The sequence below is a fragment of the Raphanus sativus genome, chromosome 6 (genome assembly GCF_000801105.2).
Source record: "Raphanus sativus cultivar WK10039 chromosome 6, ASM80110v3, whole genome shotgun sequence".
Classification (NCBI taxonomy): Eukaryota; Viridiplantae; Streptophyta; class Magnoliopsida; order Brassicales; family Brassicaceae; genus Raphanus; species Raphanus sativus.
This window is the reverse complement of record NC_079516.1, coordinates 18,984,231-19,007,751: the sequence shown is the minus strand read 5'-3', so window position 1 is coordinate 19,007,751 and position 23,521 is coordinate 18,984,231. Positions and strand designations below refer to the sequence as shown.

Here is a 23,521-nt window from a genome sequence, read left to right as displayed (position 1 = left end):
GATTTCCTCTGACGATGGTTTCAACTTTCATAGATCGATGTCTCCGGCAAATACCTTGTATTCCCACCTGATCCCCGTTTGCCTGCTCGCTTGATTGCATGTTGCAAGATGATTCTTCCGAGTTCATTTTTGGGCCTAATTTGTTACGTGAATAGAGTTCAATTCTACTTATTGTTTTTCGTTAGATTTTATGATGACCTTTTCTTTTAAAATTGGGCTTTACAATATACATTTCTTTTCTCCCCGCCAACCATCAGAAAAGTGAACTGTCATAGCAAAGCAACCTTTGTAGTCCACGAATCCAAAGATTCATATCCGGCAAGATGAATATGCTATCTCCCGGAAATGGTGCAGTCGACAAAAACAATGGTAGACGCCTAGATAAAAACTTCTAAGAAATCATATACATTTTCTACCAAGACTTTAGTTTACAGTTTTACTTCTTCTTCTTTTTTTGAAAAGGATATTTTTATAGTTTTATTTTCTTACATGCCTGTAAAAAAGGATTTGTTTTTTTTTTTGTTTTTTTGAACTTAAAAAAGGATTTGTTCATCAACATTTTTCAAACTAAACTAAAAAAAAAATTAATATCTTTTAGCAAACTACTTTGAAACACAAATCAATTCACTTCAAAACGGAAAATAGAGACCCCTTTGCTCTCTGAGTCTTTTCACTCCCTCAACAAATCCCCCTGTGTCACGTGTTATATTAAAAATGATTACACTCCTATATAAACCAAAACCTCTCTCCTCTCTTTTGCTCTCTTCCTCGCAAAGTCCTTTCCCATCATGGCAATACCAGAGAGGCAAAAAGCCACCAAGATCCTCATCATCAACGACTCTTCCCCCCTAGTCAACCTCCCCGCAACGACTTTCCGCGACAACATCAGATCGTTTCTCACAGACTACGCCGAGACTCAAGATTACACCCTCGACAGAAACAACACCATCGTCTCACATCTCTTCCTTGCCAGCCAAGCAACCGGCGTGGGCTTCCCTCTCTTCGTCATCGAAGAACAAATCACAGTCGGTTCCTCTCCTCCCAATCCTCTCTGCGATTTCTGTAGATGCGTCGGTATAAAAGACTTTCCCATCTTCGATTCTTGATTTCGATTACACTTTTCTTTTCTTGATCTTTTGATTATATATGTACAGGTTGGAGTCATCATTATGTATCGAAGAGGAAGTATCATTTGATAATCCCTGCGAGTGATGAGTGGACGAAGCCGTTAAAGAAAGATAGCTTGGAGGTGAAGTCTTCTTCTTCTTCTCGTCATTTGCTGCACATGGTGTGATTCACTGCAATGGCTTTGGTCACTTGATCTGCATCAACCGTGATGGTGTTTCTAGTTTCATCTCTGGCGACCAAATCATGGATCTTTGGGACCGCCTTTGATCAGCTCTTCACACCAGGTCAACTACTAGTCTTTTCTCTACATTTATTGACTAGAACTCTTTTTTTTTACAAGAATTTGATATTAAAGTGTATATATAATATAATATAATATTTATTTGTTTGTTTTTTTGTCGACATTTATTTATTTGTTTAGGATGTTAATAATATTAATTCCACATCGAAAATAAGTTGGTATGAATATTTTTTTGCTAACTATAAAAAGATTATGGTACTAGAGCATTTTGAAAAGGTTTTCAACTATAGCATCCAGCGCAATATTTTTCTGATGAAATTCTTGATATTTAGTAAAATTATAATTTATGTTTGTATGAGTTATACATATATAAAAGAACCTTTAGTAGAAGTGTTTTTAGTGCACGTTGGACTAATAATTTTTTGTATATTATCAGAGACATTGTTGAATTGATATTTGAATTAGTTTCATATTTATAAAAGACATTGTGGCATTTTCATGCTAGACTAATTTTTGAAGAAGTATGATAATCAATTTATTACACCTGTTAGTTTTGAAATAGAATCACATAAATTTTAACAACCAATCGCTACTTTATTTTTGGTTTCCAACCTATCAAAAAGCATGTTGTTATCCATTTTATGATTACTAGATATATTCTATCAAAAAATGTTACGTAGTTTAGTTAACAGTGTTTATGAAATTGTCATCAGTGATTTTGCCTCTCCAAAAATTGGCTTCAGGAAGATTTCACTGGACGATACATCAAGGAAGAGATCAATGGATTTGAGGCTGCTCCATGGTGTTGCATACGGTCGCCCATGGTTTGGGAAACGGCATTACACGCTGTCTCATGGAAACTTTGGGGGTCAGAAAAGATCAATATACTCGAGCTATCCTCATTCTCATCTCTATGGAACTTGACAAGATCATCATGGAAGATACAAGAAAAGAGACCGATGAAGATGATCATCGGTTTTTACAGAGAATCCAGTCAAACCCCATTGGTCACCCTTTCTGAGTTGCTTCAGTTCATGCTTGCCTTCAGGCTTCAGGTCCAAAGCTCCCAGTCAAAGAAAGACTGCAATAGCACTAGCAGCAATCTCTTCAAGTCCAGTTCCTGGAGAAGATGATGATGAGGACACTTCAGATACGAGTCGCCCCACTAAGTTGTATGACTCGTTCGATGCTCTGGCTGCGGGAGAAGGCTGTAAATGGTCTGGAGAGAGGTTGAGTGAGACAGCACAAGCGGCTCTCAATGCGTTTAAAGACCGAAACAGCGTCTTAACTCGCCAAGAGCTTTTCCAAGCTATTATTAGTGGTAGCAGTCGTGATAGAGGAAAGATTAGTTTCTTGCTCAAACACATTGACAAAGTGCTAATGGGAGACCAAATCATTCAGAGGTTCAAAACTACAGGATCACAGATGTTCCTATTCTCCCTCATCAAACTCAATCAAGAAGCGAAGCAGCAAAAGGCATCATCAACCACTCCTGGACTGGATCCGTATCAAGACATTATGTATCTGTATCGGAAACTCTTGTTAACGTATCCTTATTCAGAGGTATACATCGATGCGTCTGAGGTTATCTTGAACTGCAAGTGCTTTGTCAAAGAGTGGCCATTACCGTCTCACCAGGAACAGAAGTTTATAACAGTAAGCTGCCAAGTTCTGCCCAATCACGAAGAGCTACTCAGAGACTTGACCCGGAAGTTACCTCCTGGAGAGCTCGTGATGGTTTCTCAAAACGCAACCATCAGAGAGTTGAAATCTGCTGTAGAGAAAGCTCTGAGGGACACTTACTGCGTAATGGAGAGTTTTGAAGTGTTGGAGATCAGAAACAAATATCTTGAGAAGATAGATGAGAACTCTGGTCTAGAATCCGAAGGTGGTGAGATTAAGAGAGAGTTTCTGGTGACAGGGTTTGGTCTAAACACATGGACAGAGCTTAGGTATGAAAGTGGGTTTGATAACTGGACCGTTGACTGCAGATGAGGAGCTATAGATGATGACGGTGAGAGAATGGTGGCTTGTGATGCTTGCAAGGTTTGGCACCACACTAAGTGTCATTCCATAGAAGACGATGAAGATGTGCCTTCGGTGTTTCTCTGCTACAGGTGTTGAGATTGCTTGGCGTACAAGAAACGCAGTGTCGCCATTCGCTAGTCCTAGGTAGCTAACTAAACTTCCGTAGCAGGTGTTTAGGACATAGACAGCTTAAGATATCTTTTTACACTTTCTTGAAAAACCAAAAATTGAACTCTATCATCATGCATTTGCATACCAAATATTTCCAAACCGATGATAGAAAATCCGTTTGCAATGGCCTTTTATCGAATATTTTGAATTGCATTAACATCATGCATTTTCGAAGTGAAAATTTTCAAACCATTTATCGATGTTTTCTTTAATTGCATTAGAAACACATATATGTACGTAGAATATATTCTATAATTGTTTTCTCAAAAAAATATATTCTATAATTGTATCAAAAAAATAACTTGACTAAAAACAGATCCTGGGATTTTAAAAGTTAAAAGTAGTTTAGTAATAAGATTTTTATAATTTTTTTTTGTTTTAAACAATTTGAAAGCCTATGTATATCTATATCTATATTATTATTTGCGAAGTGATTTTTCGCAATGGAGCTCTCACGTTAAAAGTTGGAGTGGTTAATATCGATTGTACCCTTAATGAATAAAAAGTATATATATTAGCTAAAAGTAAAAACAAATTTAAAATAAATTATTTTTTTGTTTAACATCTATATTTTAAGATTTTGGATAATTCTTACAATTATTAATTTTAAATTTGTTTTTATATATTGTGTTGTAATCCAAAAAAACTTTTAATAAAAAGTTCAAAATAAAAAAAAAGACATATATTAGTCAAGTAAAATTCTTAATTTATATAATCAAAAAAATATTAAGTGATTTTTAAGATTTATTTATTAACAATAAATATAATGAATGAAACATTTTTAAAATTATAATACGTAAGAATTTTCAAATGAAAAAAATAAATAAATTATAATTTATAATTATAATATTTTCATTAGTAATGCATATATTAATAAATAATTAGAAAATATTTTTGTACCCATAAACGGACGAAACACCTAGGAACCCGTCAGATAGAGCAATTAGGAGCCGACATCAGATAATGGTCTAACCTCATTTATATATTTGGTTTTATAAAAAGTTGATTTTAGTGACAAATGCATGTTTATTAATTAACATGAATATATATAGATAATACAATCATGTATATAATAAATAGTTATATATAATATGTACTATAATTAAAATTTTATTTTAATAATTTTATGTTTATTTATTAGATTAGATAATTGAACGTAAATTAATATAATACAAATTTTGGCCAAAAATAAATAAAACAGTTCTAATATATATTATATTGTTATCTGAAAATAATATTTTTAATCATAAAGATTAAAAAATTAATTTCAATTATAGTCATATATATAAACTTATCATGATAATTATTAAAATAATAATATATGTATCAATAAATATTTATAAAATTATTAAGCCCGCATAAGCGGGCCAACCATCTAGTATATATTAACTCAAAAAATGTAGGAGTTCAGTTAATCTTTCACTTAGCTATGGAACGGCTTTTGCTTGACCTACAATGTTGAAGATGAATACATGACATTATTCTCTACTGCACATGCGGAAAATGCATAACATTGAGATAAGCACATGCATAATTCTCTACTGCACCAATATATCTAGACTCTTTCGGTTAAATCTGTCATATCCAATTGGCACACAACATTCGTTCATTCTTTACTTTTTGTCCGCCATAATCATATCCAATTAATAGTTTTCCTGTTACTTTTTCTTTTGAATTTTTAAATTTCTAAAGTGGATTTTGCTGCCAAAACATTATGACCATCATTCTTCTTCTATCATTGATTACATATCTTTTAATAAGTTAAGCAATAAAATTATCAATAACAGTGTTCCACTTCCAGCCACAACACGAGGATGCTCTATGATTAAAGTTCTTTTTTTTATTCTAATGAGTTGGTTTAACTGATACTTATAGACGAGTTTTTGTATATTTTATTTTGTTCGAGACAGAGGTCTCTGGCCCAACAAACGCGCCATGTCGACTAGTGAGGCCCAGGTGGTTTTTATCATTTTAAAATATTTTATCATATTTAGTTAACCTAATAACCAAAATAGCTTAAATATAAATTTAACAAATTTCTTAGAATTTAAAGAAAATAAATGTTCAAAATTAAATTTATTTACATATATATTTATCTTCATATTTTAGGGAGTGTCATTTCACTAATTTTTTGAATTGCCTTCTATTTCAGCTATTTGTGCTATTTCAGTTGTTTGTGTTCAAATTTAATAAAACACAAAATTTTGATTCTTTCTTTTAAATTGCGAAATATTTTATAATGAAAATTTTACTTATAACTTTATGAATATTTTGTTAATTTATAAGAATTTTATTTATTTAAATTGTTTTTCCATTTAAATCAGTGTTTTTAAATCTGATCTAGACACACGGTCAGATGGGTAATCGGATACGTAATTCAGTTTATGTTTTAAAAAATAGTATTATTTAAAAACCTTATAAACTCATAAAATTACTAAAATATGAGATTACCGATTGAAACGATGGTTGACTAATATGCAATCCAGTTTGATTCAAATTTTTATAGTATCATAATTTGTCATCTTTTATTCCAAATATTAAAGTTCATTTTTGCAATTTTATGTAATTAAAACGTTAGTACAAAATTTTAAAAGAAAAAATTATAGATATACAGTAATCAAAAAGTATAAATAAGTCTTCATCATATTACTTTTATAAATATATACTAGAAACATGTCTTATTTTTGTTGCTTTTGATTTTGTTGGAAATATATGATGCAAATATTTAGAAAACGATATATTAAAAAGGAAACCATAAATATAAATGTGGCACAATATAACATTATTATCAAAATATAGATATGTCAAAGTGGTTTTTTTTGTTTTAATAATATTGATCTATTTATGCAACATGTTTTGTAATTGATAAATATTTTGTTTGTTCCATAGATTATCCCGTAAAAAACCTTTAATTTCAAAAATATTTATTAATCGTAGGTTAGTTTAAGAAATTCAATTATATTTTAAATTTATTAAATATTTATTTAAATAATAATTAAGATTTATTGATTAGGCTTTATTTTAAATTATGATTTTTTTTTTTGCTAAATTATTTTTTAACCTTGTTGAATGTAGGGGAGTCGCAAGCCCGCATATGGACTCTTTCTCCAAGGCATCCAAACGGATCATAAAGCATGGACTCATATCCGCGTTAAGTGAATAAAACAATGGAACTTAGTTTGGCATAGTAGGAGAATCGAACCTGAAAGGTATTTGCGTCGCATGTTCGTTAAATTATGATTGTTAACCGCATATATTTAAGAAATTGTTTTTATTGGTTTAGAAAATAATTATTTATGTGATTTTTAAGTTTTTCAAAATTATTAGAGCTTTATTTTTTAAATAGTTTGGTTAATTATTACAAATTTATTATTAAATAATTTAAAATATATTTTCTTTGAATATCCAAATTAACTGATATAAGTTATACTCCATCTGTTGTTAAATGTAGGATGTTTTAAAAAACTTTGATGTTCCAATATATAAGATGTTTTCATTTTTTAGATAATTTTTACTTTTATAAAAACTGTGTAGCCAATCATATTTAATAATCTATTTAATAATTGGTTGAATATCATTAGTTTAAAGTTTCAATACTTCTTTCTAGACAAATTTTTTTTTAATATGTGTGTTTTTATCTAAACATCTTATATTTAGGAACAGAGAGAGAGTATAAGATATATGTTAAATGATTAGTGAGGCTTGTGGGTTTCCTTAAATGGGGTGGAACACCAATTATTACATGATTTATTTTCTCTTTTTCTTTTGAAATATTCTTTGAATAGATTATTGTTTTTCTTATTACCCGAATTTTAATTGTATATGATTTTGGAATTTTTCAGTTAAATAAATAGGCAAAAAAAGTTTTTGATTTCTTTTGAAATATTCTCTTATTTACTTATTTATGTTATTAAAAAGGAAGTAAATGGTACAATTTATAATATTATTGTAAAATCAAAGAAACCTAAAAATACTTGAATTTTAATAGTACAGATGTAAAAATATTTTTTAAATCTAGATTATATATCACGATTGTGACCCTGTTTGTCTACCTATAGCGCGTCATGCGACCTCTGACATGCGACATGCAATCAGTGCTCGATTGTAGGTTATTGTTCATTTTACTGTCGTATAATCTGTGATATGTGACTGATCGTAAATCGCAGGTTATTGTTTGTTTTGATATTATGCGACTGATCGCACGACCAATCGCATATCTCGATTCAAATCGCATGAAAAATGACTAAAAATCAAGAAAATTTGAATCCCACGACTAATTGTAAGTTGTAGATCGCAGATCAGGTAACATATTCACAAACATAATTTTAGTCATAGATTGCAGATTTAGTCGTAAGTCACAAATCACGCGACACATAAACGAACGCGATCTTAGTTGAAGGTGTAGATGGCGCGGCTACACGTAATCGAACAGACCTATGTTATGCTTCCGTTCTTCTTTTTCTCAGTCGGTGCTTCTATCTTTTTAGCTATGAATTCCTAACATGACTATATCTAAATAATATATATTATCATAAAATAAATGATAATGATGGGTGATAATATTTTAATTAAATAAAACTCTGTGATATGGTGAATAAACAAAACAGGTTGCCGCAGACCATTAACATGATCATTTGTTATAATGTACGCATGTATTTTCTCATTTTTTCTAAAGATTGATTTATAATTAGTTCTCTGCCTTCTGGTATATACCAAAGCTTTTGTAATATACATTTCGTTGACAAAAAAATGTAACATATATTTCTATTTTTTTCATCATCAATTCTGTAGATGAATGTACCAATCAACTTTTTTTCCAGGAAAGCCTTAGAGGGATGTATTGAATCTGAAATTTGAACTGATTTGATTTTTAATGAGTTTTTAGATGATTGCCGGAGAATTAGAGAATTTGGTGTGCTTTTGTTTAAACACTCTAGAATCTCATCTAAAACAGTGAGATTTGTATTTTTATTTTTATAACTAAGGAACTCTTTTCAAACACTCTAAAAACACTTAAAGAACTCTAAAATCTCTAACTTAAATTTTGTTCAATTACAATGGATTTCAGATTGTTTTATAAAATGCCAAGTTCAATAACACTGGATTTTAAAGCGTTTTTTAAAATCCACATTTGAATAACAGTAGATTTGCCATTTTAATACAAATCACTTCAAACCTTTAGTTGAATACACCCCACTTAGCATTACATTCATATTTTTTTATTTGTGGGTTCCAGTGAATCAACTCATGCACACCAAAACACTGAAAACTTTTTGGTCCCATACCTCTTTTTCTTTGTGATGGACAATAAATAAATCACTCATACCATTCCACATCAGTATTTTCTGATCCTTTTAATACTTTTATCTCAAAACATTCATTATTTTTCGTCGTAAGTTTTTATTTTAAACATAACCCGATATAATATCCTTCTTAAATAGAAATATAAATAATGTATGGTTTTTGATAACAAAATCCACAGAAAATAAAATCAGTTAAGAGGAGATCTTTTAGAAATTCCTTTTCTCTTGAGTATCCTCATGAGTGGTCTCAATGAAAAATTACTCAATAAAACTTCCGAGTCTTCTGAAACATCGGTGAGTGATGATATGCATGTTTTTTTCTCCTCTATTTTTTCTTCTTGATTATAATGTTCTTTCCTCAAAGCACTTTGGTTTATTTCTGGAGAGAAACAAAAATTGTGCTTTTTTGGACAAGCTGAAATCTGCAAAACAAATGAAACAAAGCAAATGTCATTGAATTATTTGACCATAATTTAACATAAATTACTGTATTTGATTTCAAATGAATTGTGCAAATTTCACGTTTTGAAACGTGTTCACGACAACGTTTAAAATTATATTAGACTGTTGTGAAGACTCAACTGATATAACAAAAAGACTAATTATTTTAAGAGAAAAAGCTAAAATGAACCTCGAGTATTGCATATTGTTGACTCTAAAACCAAGAAATGAAGTGTGAACTGTATAATTTATAATGTGTAGAATTCAAAACACGCATATTCATCATATGTCAGAGATATGTCTCATTGAAGACTTAACTTTCTTTTGAAATTTCAAGATTGTTCTGTAAAACATTTTGTACCTTCTCATCAGAACATTTTCTATACTTTTGCCAACTACTAATCTATAAAAACTACTAAAACAACGCATAACTAACAGGATAACAATAGACTTATAAGAAAAGAACAATCCATAGGGGAAAAAAACTATAAAAGAGACTGAAATAACATATATTACCTTGCAAGAGATAGAGCAAAATCGATTAGGACGATCTTGAATATATCTTTTACAAGTCACGCATGAAGCTGCATTCTTGGCTTTTGTTGAAGGTCTTGCATCTTTTGCTTGTGGCCTCGAATTCAAATGTATAGCTTGTTCTCCATTTATTTTATATGTCTTTTCCCATAGACAAATTATTCCAATTCAAAGAAAAGCAAAAGCAATATGTCAATTTAATTTGGAATTTCACAGGCTCGAGCAAAACACAAGTTAGAAAACAAAAGTAGTATCTCAAATAAAGTTCATTTAATTTTATAATGATTTAATATCAAGAAAAAACCTGTATCTCGGAGCAATCAAAGCAGTGTTGAATATCGAGGAGACGCACAACATCTTGATAAACGTATTTGCAAATCTGAAGACGACGATGGAGAAAGTGAACTGTGTCACAACAATGTCTGCATATTTGGACATTACAGTCAATGCAAAAGACATTCTTCTCGTTCTTTCGAAGATACTTATGATCCATACATATCCCAAAGAACTCTAAGCTCAATAGTGTCGCAATCCAATCTTCATCAACTCTTCTCTTCTCACTCTGAAACTAATTTTTTTCTAATAAGTTATAACTTCTTGTGAATATTTGAAGAAATTTGGAAAGTTGACTAAGATGTAAATGACTTATAATTATGGTAGTACGAAAAATTTAAGGCGACTTATTTTCAAATTTTAAAAACAAATCTGTAGAAATTTAGAAATATTATTGATTTTAAATAAAATGATTTTACATGCAATCATTCGAAATTTTATTTAGAGGGTTTCGTTTGCAACAATAAAAATAGATGGATCCGAAGAAATTTGAAAGATAATTGAAATTTAAAATGAATAAATATATAAGACTGTTGTAAAGGATGAATTCTGCAGATTTTTTTCTTATATATCATTTTTAATGAAACCAAACACTCGAATCTAGTGTTTTATAAGCAAAGAAAAGGATGAGATCTGCAGAAATTTTGAAGCTTTATTGGTTTTCATGATGAATTGATATACAAATGAAAAAAACAGATGAAATTAATTGGAAAAAAAATATAGATGTATAAAGGGTTTGTACCAGATTCATTTGGTTATGAGAAGGTGGATTCCTTCAATGGATCAGATGAGCAGACTTTTCTAATTCTTCGATCAAAATCATCTAAGTAAACATAAATATTTAGGGTTCTTGGGGAAGAAGAAAGAGAGAGGAGAAGCCAAAAGAAAAAGAAAATGTAGCAAGTGATTGTAGTGTGAATAAATAGTAGACGGCCAAGGAAATATAAACAAATTATATTGTGGCTCTTTTAACTAAAAACTAAAAACTAAAACATAAATTACTTTACAATTAATAAAATAAGGGAAAATCAAAAGTCCAAATAGTCAACAAATAACTGTGGCTCTTTTAAGTTTTAACCTTCAAAGTTTATCCTATTTTTACGAATTAGTCTTCTTTATTTTAATTACAAATGAAAAATAATTGGACTTTGAGAGGAAAAAGGTAGTCTCTATAATCTAGATGGTGCGATAAAGGTAAACAAAGCTTCCAACATTTACTCCGAAATTTTCAAGGAAACTAGCCTATTAATTTTGGAATTAAATCATTCTGTTATTCTGTACATATACATACATAGGAATATTAGATGTCGAAGATATACCTATTGCATTGCATATCAATATTAAAAAGATTATAATATTGTAGTTGATTGGTTATATATATATACTAGATCTTGACCCGCGCTTTGGAAGCGCGGAATATTTTACGATGAAAAATTTCACTAATAACTTAATAAATATTTTGGTAAATTTTAAAGAGTGTGTATTTAAAATATTTTTGCATTTAAATCAGTGTTTTAAATTCAACTCGATTGTGATTACACCGGTTAATCCGAAGATCTGACAATTCAATTTAGATTTTTAAAATATTCATATTAAAAAATTACTACCCGAGACTAACTGATTGAACTGATGGATGACCGATATGTAATCTAATTTGATTTAAATTATAATAGTTTCATAATTTGTAATCTTATAATCCAAATTTTAAAGTTCATTATTTTACAATTTATGAAATTATGACGTTTTTACAAAATTTTAAAGAGAAAATGATAGATATGAAATAACTAAAATTAATTATTGTATTGTTTGGAAACATTGATAATAGTATAAAAAATATATTGTTTGGAAACAGTGATAGTAGTATAAAGAAATAAGTATATTGTTTGGAAACATGGATAGTAGTATAAAAAATGAATATTAGTGATTAATGTAGGTTTAACTATAAACTATAAATATGTATTTAATTTAAAAACTTACAAAATAAATGTTAAGTCCAATAGAATGTTTCTGTTTTAATAAGATAGATTTTTATTAATATGAGGGTAGTTTATGGAAAGATCGAAACTAATCTCCAAGAGAAAGTGTAATCCATGGATAGACTTTTCTCCGGATATTCAAATGGCCTTAAAGTGTGAATTTATATCTGTATAAAATGAACAAAAATAATCGTGACTTAATTTCACATAAGAGATAGATCAAATCTAAAATGTGTTAACATTCGGTCCTGGCCACAACCACCTGGTCTGGTTATTTATATTCTTACAAAACATAGTCAGCAAACACTATAAGAAAACTTAGATTTTGGTTATTGGGTTTTCCTATCTATAATATAATAACATGAAAAAAATATAAGATCGTATAACATTTGGTTATTTTTGTTTTGTAAAATAGCTTTTACATGATAAATTTTTCACTAGAGTGGTATACATAAATTAAAGTGATATATATATATATAAAATATTATAGTTTTAATAATTTAATACAAAAGTATATTAATAAATTATGAGATGGTTTTAAGCGGAAATGATTGACATAAAATGATACAAATGAAACGGATTGGAATGAGACATACATTTTATCAGATTTTCAAAATATATTTATATCTAATGTTTTGAAATCGTTGATCAAAATCTAGTACCACATTATTAAAGTTCAATGTAATTTTTTTGAAACATAAATTCAATAAAGGTACTACTATTATATTTAACAGCAATAACTAACAGGTTGGCCTAAAAAATACTCACCATTGTATCTCTTTTTTTGTGCTTTGTTCACAATTCTATCTAATTGCAATTTACTAAACTTGTAAAATGAAAAAACATCAATGGTTACAAATATATTGTATTTTATCATTAAATGAAAGTTAACCAAAGTAGCACTTAACTCTAAAAAGATATTATGATGTGTATGATCAAACACAAATTTTATTTACAGATTTTTATTTTGTGCTGAAATATTTTACTTAAAAGAATTTAAAACAGAAAATTTTAAAATAATCCCAAAAATAAAAAATATTGAAAATCATTAAGGCATAAAATAAAAAATTAAAATTAAAATAGGAAAAGTATTTTTAAATTTTATGGATTGCCAATATGAAATTATTTTTTTATTCAAACAATATACCAATAAACATAGAAAAAGTCAAAATGTAGAATTTAATACTTAAGTCAAACGACATCTCTCTGTATATATTAAAATTTTCCAGTCATATTAATAAAACATACCTCTTTTTATTGTACAAAGAGTGTTATTTAACATATTTTTCTTGTTATGCAAAGAGTGTGATCTTAGAATTTCAGTGTGATTCTAAGATCACACTGCACACTTTGTGGAGAGCCTGATGAAACAAGAGATCATCTATTTTTTGCATGTCCGTTCAGCTACACGGTGTGGGATAGTGTTGCTAGTCGCTTACTAGGCAGGAGGATAAACCCCGACTGGTCTACAACTCTGATCGTTATCCAGCAAGCCCGGTTCTCATCACTTGATGTAATACTGCTTCGAATGCTCTTTCAGATGACCATTTATGGAGTGTGGAGGGAGCGCAATGGGAGGAGGCACCAGAAGCCATGGTCAACTGCTGTTCAGATTGTGAGATCCATAACAGAACAATGAGAAACCGCATTTCTTCACTCAAGTATAGAGGAAATCACAAGCTTGAGGGGCTTATGCGGAGATGGTTTGAAGTATCACCTTAGCACAGTTTTCTTTTTGACTCTTTCATTCTAAAATAGTCTTAGCTAGCATATTCTTTGTAAATGATTTGCTCTTTTGATCAATAAATTTGAAATTTCATCAAAAAAAAAAGAATTTCAGTGTGATTTATATTTAGTTTAAGCTTAGTATTAATTAAAAAATGCATTGATCTTATAAATAGTTTTGTTTATCTTAAATCATATTGGTTAAATAGGTATAAGTAATCAAAAACATAAATGTATTTCAATCATTTTCTTTATTTGTATGTTTTGAAAAGCATACGAAATATAAAAAAATTAAGTTTTTTTTTGGTGTAAAAAAATTAAGTTAATAGCTAGATTTACTTTTATGATTATCTATTTCCCATAATTTTAAACTAATCAAAATTTAATATGTGCAATTAACTTTTTAAAGTTATACAATTAATCATTATTAGTTTTGAAAATACACTGAAATTACAAAAGGTATATCTTACTAAACATTTTTTTCTTCTAAAACATGCATTTTATACAACGAATGGAGTAATAACCAATGTTAAATTGACATATTAGTTAAAAATTATGAATTATCTGATAAAATATTAAAATTATATATTTTTATCCGCATTATAAAATAGATAATCTCTCAAAATTTTCATATTGTGAATTCTAAAAAATGTATAAAGCTAGATATTTCAAAACGCTTAATTATTTTAGAAGAAAATCGAAATAAATATAAAAATTGGTAAAAATCTTTATATTTAAAATTTATATATTAATTCTGTTCATTTTCTGTTTGTTTAAAGAGCAAAACATTGTAAAAATTTGTTTTAATAAGAATAATTGTTATAATTAATGATACATAGACACTCTTTCTCAAACCTTCATTTCTCCAACTTTTCTATACATAATTAGCACAATTTTTTTTTAGATCCAGGTCTCTCTAGTTCTATTGCATGCTATGAGGTACCAGTTTTTTTAATTATTTCGTTCTTGTTGTTTGGACCAGAGCTTTGTTTGTGGATAATTGGTTCTCTCGTTAGTTTGATGTAGCGGTGTTCAATTCTTTGGTTTTCCGGTGGAATCATGGTGGTAGTTTCAGCGCAGCAGTCATGCATGTCGAATCTTTAGAGGAAAAGACCTTATTTTGCTTTCTCTTGGCTGTAAATCGGTGGTGGAAGGAGGAGGCAGTGAACCGTTATGGTGCGGTTGTGGTGAGGGGTGGTGGTGGTGCTTGAACTGAAGGGTCAGATGAATAAGGTTGTCGTTTAAAGGACGACAGGTCTTGAAAGGGGATTCTGGGAACAAGGCTGACTACAACAACGGTAAGAGATGGTTGGGTTGGTACCGTCGTCACATTTTTCCCTGTCTTAGTCTCTTTTTTCTTTATTTTTGATTTCTTCTTCGGTTCTCTCAAGTCGCGTTTTTCCCAATAAACATGTGTTAAGGTATTTTTTTAGTTTGCTTTTTCCTTCAACCTTTACAGTGGCTCTGGAGGATTCATTTTCTGGTGAACGTATATGCTCCGATTACAGTTATTTTAAGAGTAAAAATAGCATTTTCGGCTGATGGATCTTGTTTTGTCCAATATTCGAAATTTATTAGATATTATAAATGAGCTTTTATAATTCTCGGTTATATGTTTTATTTGCTTTTCTGGCATTTATGTTTCAAAAGCCCAGAGAATATTAGTATATGAAAAATTGGTGATGCATATAAATTAACAATCTGTAAAAATAAAAAGGGATAATTTGAAAAATACCCTATTTGTGATTTGAAATTTGAAATTTGAAAAATGTACCTTATTTTTTTATTTTTGAAAATTACATTTTATTATATATGAAAAGATATTTTCACCCTAATTTAATATAGAACCTAAAAAAACTTAAAATTTGAAATTATTTATGTTTTGAAGTAATCATATATTTGAGATAAATACATTTTACTGATTTAACAAATAGATAAATTTCTAAAATAATTTAAAATCTACATAAAAACTTACACAATTACGTTGTAAGCAAAAATTCTATTCATCATAATACACATAACCTTTTAGCATTATATATTATATCAAGAATTAGATTTTAAACTTTTTGTTATACTTAAGTTTAGTTTGTAAAGCAAAAAACTGACGACTAAAAAACTGATGTTTTACAGAGTTAATAAAAAAAACTCAAGACTCCGAAGAAGTTAATAAGATTTTTATATAATCATTTTTAGATAGAATGTTGTAAGGTGTTCTTGTGGCGTTCATGAAAACTGACTGTTTAAGTTGTTTTCTTCTAAAATACAATACCAACTGTTCGTGAGTGCTAGTTTTTATAGTTATTAGTTTAATGAATGTTTTCCAATATATTTACGTAGATCATACTATAAATACAAGAACAAACTGATATCATTTTTGTATACTTGGATATTGTGTTGTTATGACAAATCATTCATAGGAAGAATGTTGTAAGAAAACTTTATGCTCCATGTAATGTTCAGGTAGTTTCTTAGTGGTAGTTTCTGATTCTTGGTGATTATCCACAAGTTTTTATTCTCTTTCTAAACTTAGATTTTTTTGGATTTATTTCGTCTTCTACGATTGCATCTGTGAGTGTTTCAAGATTTATCATTCTTAAAATTAAAATTTCGTAAAAGCAGCTAGAATAAAAAAATATGTGAATGACTCAAAATAGAAAACAATAAGAAGAAAAGTATATACAACATAAAAATGGAAAATGAAGGAAAGAACAGAAAGTAGAAGATATGTTTCACAAAAATGGAGTACTAAAAGAAATAGGAAGAAGATACGATGAAGAAGACACTTATTTGGTTTTGTTTTTTTTCTCAAAAGAAATTAAGATATACTCAAAAAATAATCTTTAGATTTAATAGTGTTGTTTCCAAAAATAAAATAAATAAAAATATTATTCTTGTGAAATTTTAGTTTAAATATTTAAATAACTATTATGACAAAATTATACAACACTAATTTTAAATATCCAGACTGGATAACTTAGTCAGTATACATATACAAAAGTGTAGTTCTCAAGATAAATTAAGAATGGTGTAGTTTTCAAATTAAAATCTCATATAATTTATTTTCCCAAATAAAAATGGTAATATGTTTTTAGATTTTCTTAAACGAACATTAAAAAAAAAAATTCTGGGGAACTTATTCATTGGGGTTGTATATAACCAAGTTGTATAGTTGCGAGTTGCGAGTTGCGAGAACATTCCTCTAAAGTTGGGCCCATTAATATTCACTCGGGCAGTTAACGGGTCTTCTCTTTGAAATGCGTCCGAAAGAATGGGCTTGTGTAGTTAAACTAGGTGTCGTTTTGTGTGGAAGAAACGCTGAAGTAGGAATTGTGAGGGGTAAAACTCACACCTAGATTTTAGATCAGGTTTTATGTTTAGGAAAGGTTAGGGAAAGATTATCGCGGGCTGAATCCCGTAAGAACTTGATGAATGAACTTCGATTTGTATTGATATAATAGAAATGGGATGGTTACAAAGATGTTTCTTTTTATGATTACAAAGATAACAAAAGGATTATATCTAAGAATGTTTTGATGAATGTTGAGTAAAATCTGAGTAGGATCGGATCCTCTTTTTAGTCTTCGACCTTCTCTTTTTATAGCTTTGGACTTCTTTAGGTTGTTTGCAACTGATCTCCGAGATCCTCTCCGCTTGAGGTGGAATCTGCAACAGCTTCCCCTTGACCGGGTCCTGCGCTTCTTCTGGTTGCGACGTGAGCTTCCTCTTCGTCGTGACCTCCTTAGTCAGGATCCTTAGCTTTCAGCCTCCGATTCGTGCTTAGCTCTCTTTTAGACTTCAGACTCGTGATGGGCTTGTCGTGGCCCATCATCATCTTTATTATTGAATAATCAGTTACCGGGCCATATTCGGGCCCAACAGTTGCCCCCAGCTCTCGAAATGAGGTTTCGTTATTCTCGGGAGCTAGACCTAGCCGCCCAAGCTAGATTCTCTTGTTGAGATCATGATTACTAGCTATCTCAACCGTATTTATTCATATCCGATCGGACGGCTGTAATCCATCTCTAGTCGAATCAACGGTTTTAGATTTAAGCGAGTTTAAATTTCAATTTCCGACTTCCAAGACGTGACGGGATATAAAGCTGAGGTCAGGCTAGCCGTCCGGAGGGGAAAGAAGGAGGTAGCTGAAGCCTACAACAAGATTCTGGTTATTGTCAAGGAGAAGTTCTCCAAGAAGAAAGACGAAGTTGACCTCCTGGTTCATGCCCAAGAGATTCAAGCCAACACCGAGCTCCTGAAGGACATACTGGATAGTGAGATTAAGAGTACTCAAGATGAGTATGATAACTTGGTGGCGCTAATGCCGGAAGCTGTTGCGGCGTACGAGAAGGCTCAGGTTTCGGACTTCTCGATTGGCAAGCTCCCTCTTCCCCAACTCTCTGAGAGTTCAGGTACTTTCGAGATTAATATGTTTAACCTCTCCTTTTCCGGAGAGTTCGGTTCTAATTTGGGATTGGTGGGTTCTTACTCAGCCCCTGTCGAAACCGCCTCTGGAGGTAGCGACAAGGAGATGGAGGAGGTTCCTGAAGAGGAAGATCCAGCTGGCAAGGGAGCTGAGAAGAGCTCGGATGACAAGGAAGTTTAAGAACTGATGCTCTTTCGTGTTTTCTAGGATTTCTGCCCGATGGGCTTTGTTTTCATTTGTTTCTCAAACTTATAGCCTGAGGAGGCTTTTAAACCTTTATCTGTTGCATTTTGAATCTTTGGTTAGCCTGGGGAGGCTTTTAAACCCTTGTTTAATTTCAAACTTGGTTTTCTTGTTTCGTTTTTGGTTTTTGGCTTTAGTCGTGAAATATGACAGCTTAATCATAATCGATCCTTACAATAAGTCTGGAAGACTTTGGTCGTTTTTCTTTTTGTTCCTTAAGAGGATTTCTCGAAGTATCGGGATTAGCTTAGGATTTTTATGGACCTAAGTTTAATCTGGACACCTTAGGTGAGGGTTCTTGGGAACCTGAACTTGTTTGTGGGATTTCAAGACCCGTTGAGACTTGCTTAGGATTTTAAGACCTTTGTGATTTGATGAGGATTTTAAGACCTCGAAGATTTATAAGGATTTTAAGACCTTGGAGAATTGACAAGGATTTTAAGACCTTGAAGATTTGGTAAGGATTTTAAGACCTTAGGTCCAGGTCCGTCGAGACCTGATATTGTCTGAAGGATTTTAAGACCTTAGGTTCAGGTTCGTCGAGACCTGACATTGCTTTGAAGGATTTTAAGACCTTTAGGATTGTTAAGGATTTTAAGACCTTAGGTTCAGGTTGGTCGAGACCTGATACTGTCCGAAGGATTTTAAGACCTTTAGGTTCAGGTTCGTCGAGACCTGATATTGTTTTGAAGGATTTTAAGACCTTTAGGATTGTTAAGGATTTTAAGACCTTAGGTTCAGGTTTGCAAGGACCTGTTTTGTTTAAAGAATTGAGATAACGAGAATAATTTCTTTATTGATAATTGGATACATGGTATTATAGTAATCATACAATTGCTGTATTACGATGATAATACACTTGCTGCGCGGGCTATGTGATTTTAATCAGACATATGCCCCCTTTGATTGTAGTGAACGAAGTGTTTGAAATGAGGTTGGGGCTGCACTCATGACGGAGTTGCCTACGTACCCAGTCAAGGGATCAAGCCTAACGTAGTTCGGGAATTTTAGGTACCTAATGATAATATCTCTTAAGATTCGTGGCGTTCCACGATCTGATTTCAGGTACCCCGGTTCGCACCTTTCGGAGCTTGTAAACGCCAGGTCGTACTACATGGATGATCTGATAGGGACCTTCCCAGTTAGTTCCTAACTTCCCAGCATTTGGCTCTTTGGTTCCTTCGAAAACTTTCCTAAGTACTAGGTCACCCACAGCAAACTGCCGGAGCCTGACTTTGGAATTGTACTGTCGTGCCATTGCTTGCTGATAGTTCTGAATGCGAATCAAAGCTCGGTCCCGTCTTTCCTCGATTAGATCGAGGCTGTCAGTTAGGAGCTGATCATTAGCTGCGGGATTGGATGTACAGAGTTCCCGGCGAAGGCTACCAGCAATGGTTTCAGCTGGAACGACGGCTTCCATCCCATATGCTAAGGAGAAAGGAGTTTCTTCTGTAGCTTTTCGTGGGGTGGTTCGACATGCCCAAAGTACTTCAAGTAACTTCTCTGACCAGAGTTCCTTCTGGGTTCCGAGGCGTTTCTTGAGGTTTGCTAATACTGATTTATTAGCAGCCTCCGCCTGTCCGTTACCTTGAGGTCGGCGAGGTGATGAGAAGGTCAGGCGAATATTCCACTTGTCACAAAATATTTTGAAATCGTGGGATATGAATTGTCCTCCATTGTCAGTTACGATTTCGTATGGGACGCCGTGTCTACACACAATATCTTTCCATACAAGTTGCTCGACCTCGACCCTGGTTACCTGCTGGAAAGCTTCAGCCTCTATCCATTTTGTGAAGTAGTCTGTTAAGACTAAGAGGAAGCGTAGCTTCTTCTTTCCACTTCCTGATGGTACTAGTGGTCCCACGATATCCATGGACCATCTCATAAATGGATAAGGGGCAGATATGTTAGACAGCTTTTCCGCAGGTTGGTGTATAATCGGTGCATGCCTCTGGCATTTGTCGCATGAAGAGGAATAGGCCTCACAATCTGCAATAATGGTAGGCCAGAAATATCCTTGTCTTTTGATTCTGATGGCTAAAGCTCTTCCTCCAGAGTGGTTCCCGCAGGAACCGTCGTGCATTTCCTTCATGAGTCTCATAGCAACGAGGCCATGGACGCATTTTAGGTAAGGTCCGGAAATGCTTCGTTTGAGGAGGACAGATTCAGTTACGCAATATCTCGCGCTTAATGCTTTGAGCTTTCGAGCCTCCCATTTATTGGGTGGAGTCTTTCCCTCCAGGATGTATTGCGTGATTGGAATTCTCCAATCCTCTCTTCCTACAACTTTGTTATGAAGAGACGAGGGAGGTTCCTGTTCGGGACCTGGTGTCGTGGTGCCCCCGGAGGTATTGGTAGGATTGGGCTCCAGGGAGTCTGAATTCCGAGGAATACCTCCAGATGAATTTTGGAGAGCTGTACGGCTTCTGGTTTTAACTCTGCAGATGACTGGGTCTGAGTTGGTGCCCCGGGGGTATTCTCGAGATCAGGCTCTAAGGAGTCTGAATTTCGAGGAATATCTTCCGTGACTTGGATTATGTTCCCGGAGGTATGCTTTTTTGCGCTGCATATTCTGGTTTTTGGAAACCAAAATGTTGTGAAAACCTGGGTAGCTACCGCTTCAGGGCAGGTACCTTCGGGTTGCGCTTTTAGTTTGCTCTCTTTTTCAGCTTTAGTAGCTATGTCGATGCTTGGTTTCTCGATTCCTTCTACGGGTATGATTCGTTTTACGAGGGGGTCTGATGTGGAGGCTAAAGCAGCCAATGCATCTGCTGAGGAGTTCTCACCTCGTGGGATTCTCGTTAGCTCGAATTTGTCGAACTGCCTAGTGAGGTTCTGGACGACTTCGAGATATGCCCCCATTCTTTCGTCCCTCGTTTCATATTCTCCGTGAAACTGGCTAGCTACTAGCTGTGAATCACTATAAGCGTTTAGCTCTCGGATTCCGAGGCTTAGGGCGAGCTTCAACCCTGCGATTAGTGCTTCATATTCAGCTTCGTTGTTTGAGGCGCTGAATCCGAGCCTATATGACTGCTCGATGGTTTCTCCTGCTGAAGAAGTTAGCCTTAGACCGATACCGGAGCCCTGTTTTGATCAGGCTCCGTCGACGTATAGGCTCCACTTCGGAGATTCCATTTCGGAGTCTAACTGCTCGGATGTCAACTCGATGATAAAGTCAGCGAGGACCTGAGCTTTCGCTGCTGCTCGAGGTCTATACTCAATATCATATTCGCTGAGTTCTATGGCCCATTTAGCCAATCGCCCTGACTGGCTGGGGCTGTGCAAGATCATTCGTAATGGTTGTGAGGTCATTACGACGATCGAGTGCGATTGGAAGTAAGGTCGCAATTTTCTGGCGGCTGTTACGACTGCTAGAGCTAGTTTTTCCATTGCAGGGTACCTGGTTTCGGCGTCTATCAAACTTTTACTGGTGTAATAGACAGGTCTTTGTTCGTTTTGTTCTTCTCGTACTAGAACGCCGCTGACTGCAGCAGTTGATACAGCGAGATATAGGTACAATGGCTCTCCTATTACTGGTTTAGATAGGATCGGAGGTTCGGAGAGGTAAGCTTTCAATTGCTTGAAGGCTTCCTCACATTTCTCGTCCCATAAGAACTTCTTATTATTTCTTAGAAGTTTGTAAAATGGGAGGCATTTATCAGTGGACTTGGATATAAATCGATTCAATGCCGCGATTCGTCCAGTCAATCTTTGTACCTCTCTGGTCGTCTTAGGTGACGGCATTTCTAGGAAGGTTGCTATCTGCTGCGGGTTGGCTTCAATGCCTCTTTCGGTTACGAGATAGCCTAGGAACTCGCCTGATGGTACCCCGAAAGTACATTTAGTGGGATTGAGCTTCATATCGTACTTGTTCAGGATATCGAAGCATTCCCTTAAGTGGGAGATATGATCTTCTCCAGCTGAGGATTTGACTAGCATGTCGTCGATATAGACCTCCATGGTTTTTCCAAGTTGTCCAGCAAACATCTTATTTACTAGCCTCTGATAGGTAGCTCCTGCGTTTTTTAGTCCGAATGGCATAACTTTATAACAATAGGTTCCTCGTTCGGTTATGAATGCAGTTTTCTCCTGGTCCTCAGGATCCATCATGATTTGGTTATATCCTGAGAAGGCATCCATGAAGGATAGGAGTTGATGGCCGGCTGTTGCTTCAACCAGGCGGTCGATGTGAGGTAACGGGAAGCTGTCTTTAGGACAAGCTTTGTTTAGGTCTGTGAAGTCTACACAGATTCTCCACTTCCCGTTTTCTTCTTTACCACTACTGGGTTAGCTAACCAGTCGGGGTAATGTACCTCTCGAATGGACCCAGCTTTCGTAAGTCGGTCAACTTCGTCGTTAACGGCTTGAGCCTTTTCGAGACCTAGCTTACGACGCTTCTGTTTGATCGGTTTGAAAGTAGGGTCAACTTTTAGCTTATGGGTGGTGATGTTCGGGTCTATTCCTTTCATGTCATTGGTGGACCATGCAAAGGTTTTGACATTGCTTTTCAAAAAATCAATGAGCTCCTTTTTTGTCTCAAGAGGTAGCTCGGACCCGATGCTCACCTTTCTTTCAGGATCTGAGTCGTCGATGCAAACTTTTTCGGTTAGGTTCCTGGGGGGACCTCGAATATTTTGTTGCATTTCGCGACCTTCCTGGATCTGTAATTGCTATTGGGGGGATTTTTTGAGGATTTCGAATCCTCCCAAATAGCAGATCCTGGATATCTTCTGGCTACCGTGTATGGTAGCTATCCCTTCGGGTGTTGGAAATTTTACGCACTGATGGTACGTTGAGGCTACTGCCTTCATTTTGTGGATCCAAGGTCTTCCCAAAATCGCGTGGAACGGGGAAGGTCTATCGATGACTACTAAGTTGGTCATTTTCATTATTCCGCCAGCTATGACTGGGAGCTTGATTGTTCCCAATGAGGTAGTTGTTTCTCCGGAGAAGCCTACGAGATTAGCCTTTTGGC

At 33.4% G+C, this 23,521-nt stretch overlaps 2 protein-coding genes and 1 pseudogene across 3 annotated transcripts; 1 reads left to right on the top strand and 2 right to left on the bottom strand.

The window, feature by feature from the left end:
* Nucleotides 1-786: 786 nt before the first annotated feature.
* Nucleotides 787-3,535, top strand: LOC108808003 (PHD finger protein At2g01810). The gene is given in 7 exon segments (XM_018580213.2): nucleotides 787-1,074; nucleotides 1,155-1,282; nucleotides 1,285-1,412; nucleotides 2,113-2,233; nucleotides 2,235-2,308; nucleotides 2,310-2,415; nucleotides 2,417-3,535. Coding segments are annotated over 7 exon segments (1,962 nt in total). The 5' UTR covers nucleotides 787-788.
* Nucleotides 3,536-8,988: 5,453 nt separating this feature from the next.
* LOC108809176 (protein RGF1 INDUCIBLE TRANSCRIPTION FACTOR 1) lies at nucleotides 8,989-11,102 on the bottom strand. Of its 2 annotated transcripts, none has more exons than XM_018581309.2 (4): nucleotides 10,922-11,102; nucleotides 10,151-10,414; nucleotides 9,829-9,987; nucleotides 8,989-9,293 (listed from the first exon to the last, which is right to left on the bottom strand). In XM_018581309.2, the coding sequence occupies exons 1-4, from the start codon at nucleotides 10,928-10,930 to the stop codon at nucleotides 9,060-9,062; spliced, it is 666 nt and encodes a 221-aa protein (XP_018436811.1). In that variant the 5' UTR covers nucleotides 10,931-11,102; the 3' UTR covers nucleotides 8,989-9,059. The 2 variants fall into 2 exon arrangements, with proteins under 2 accessions (XP_018436811.1, XP_018436812.1); XM_018581310.2 differs by having other exon boundaries at nucleotides 10,151-10,408.
* An 8,285-nt stretch (nucleotides 11,103-19,387) lies between these two features.
* Nucleotides 19,388-23,471, bottom strand: LOC130496715 (uncharacterized; annotated as a pseudogene).
* Nucleotides 23,472-23,521: the final 50 nt, after the last annotated feature.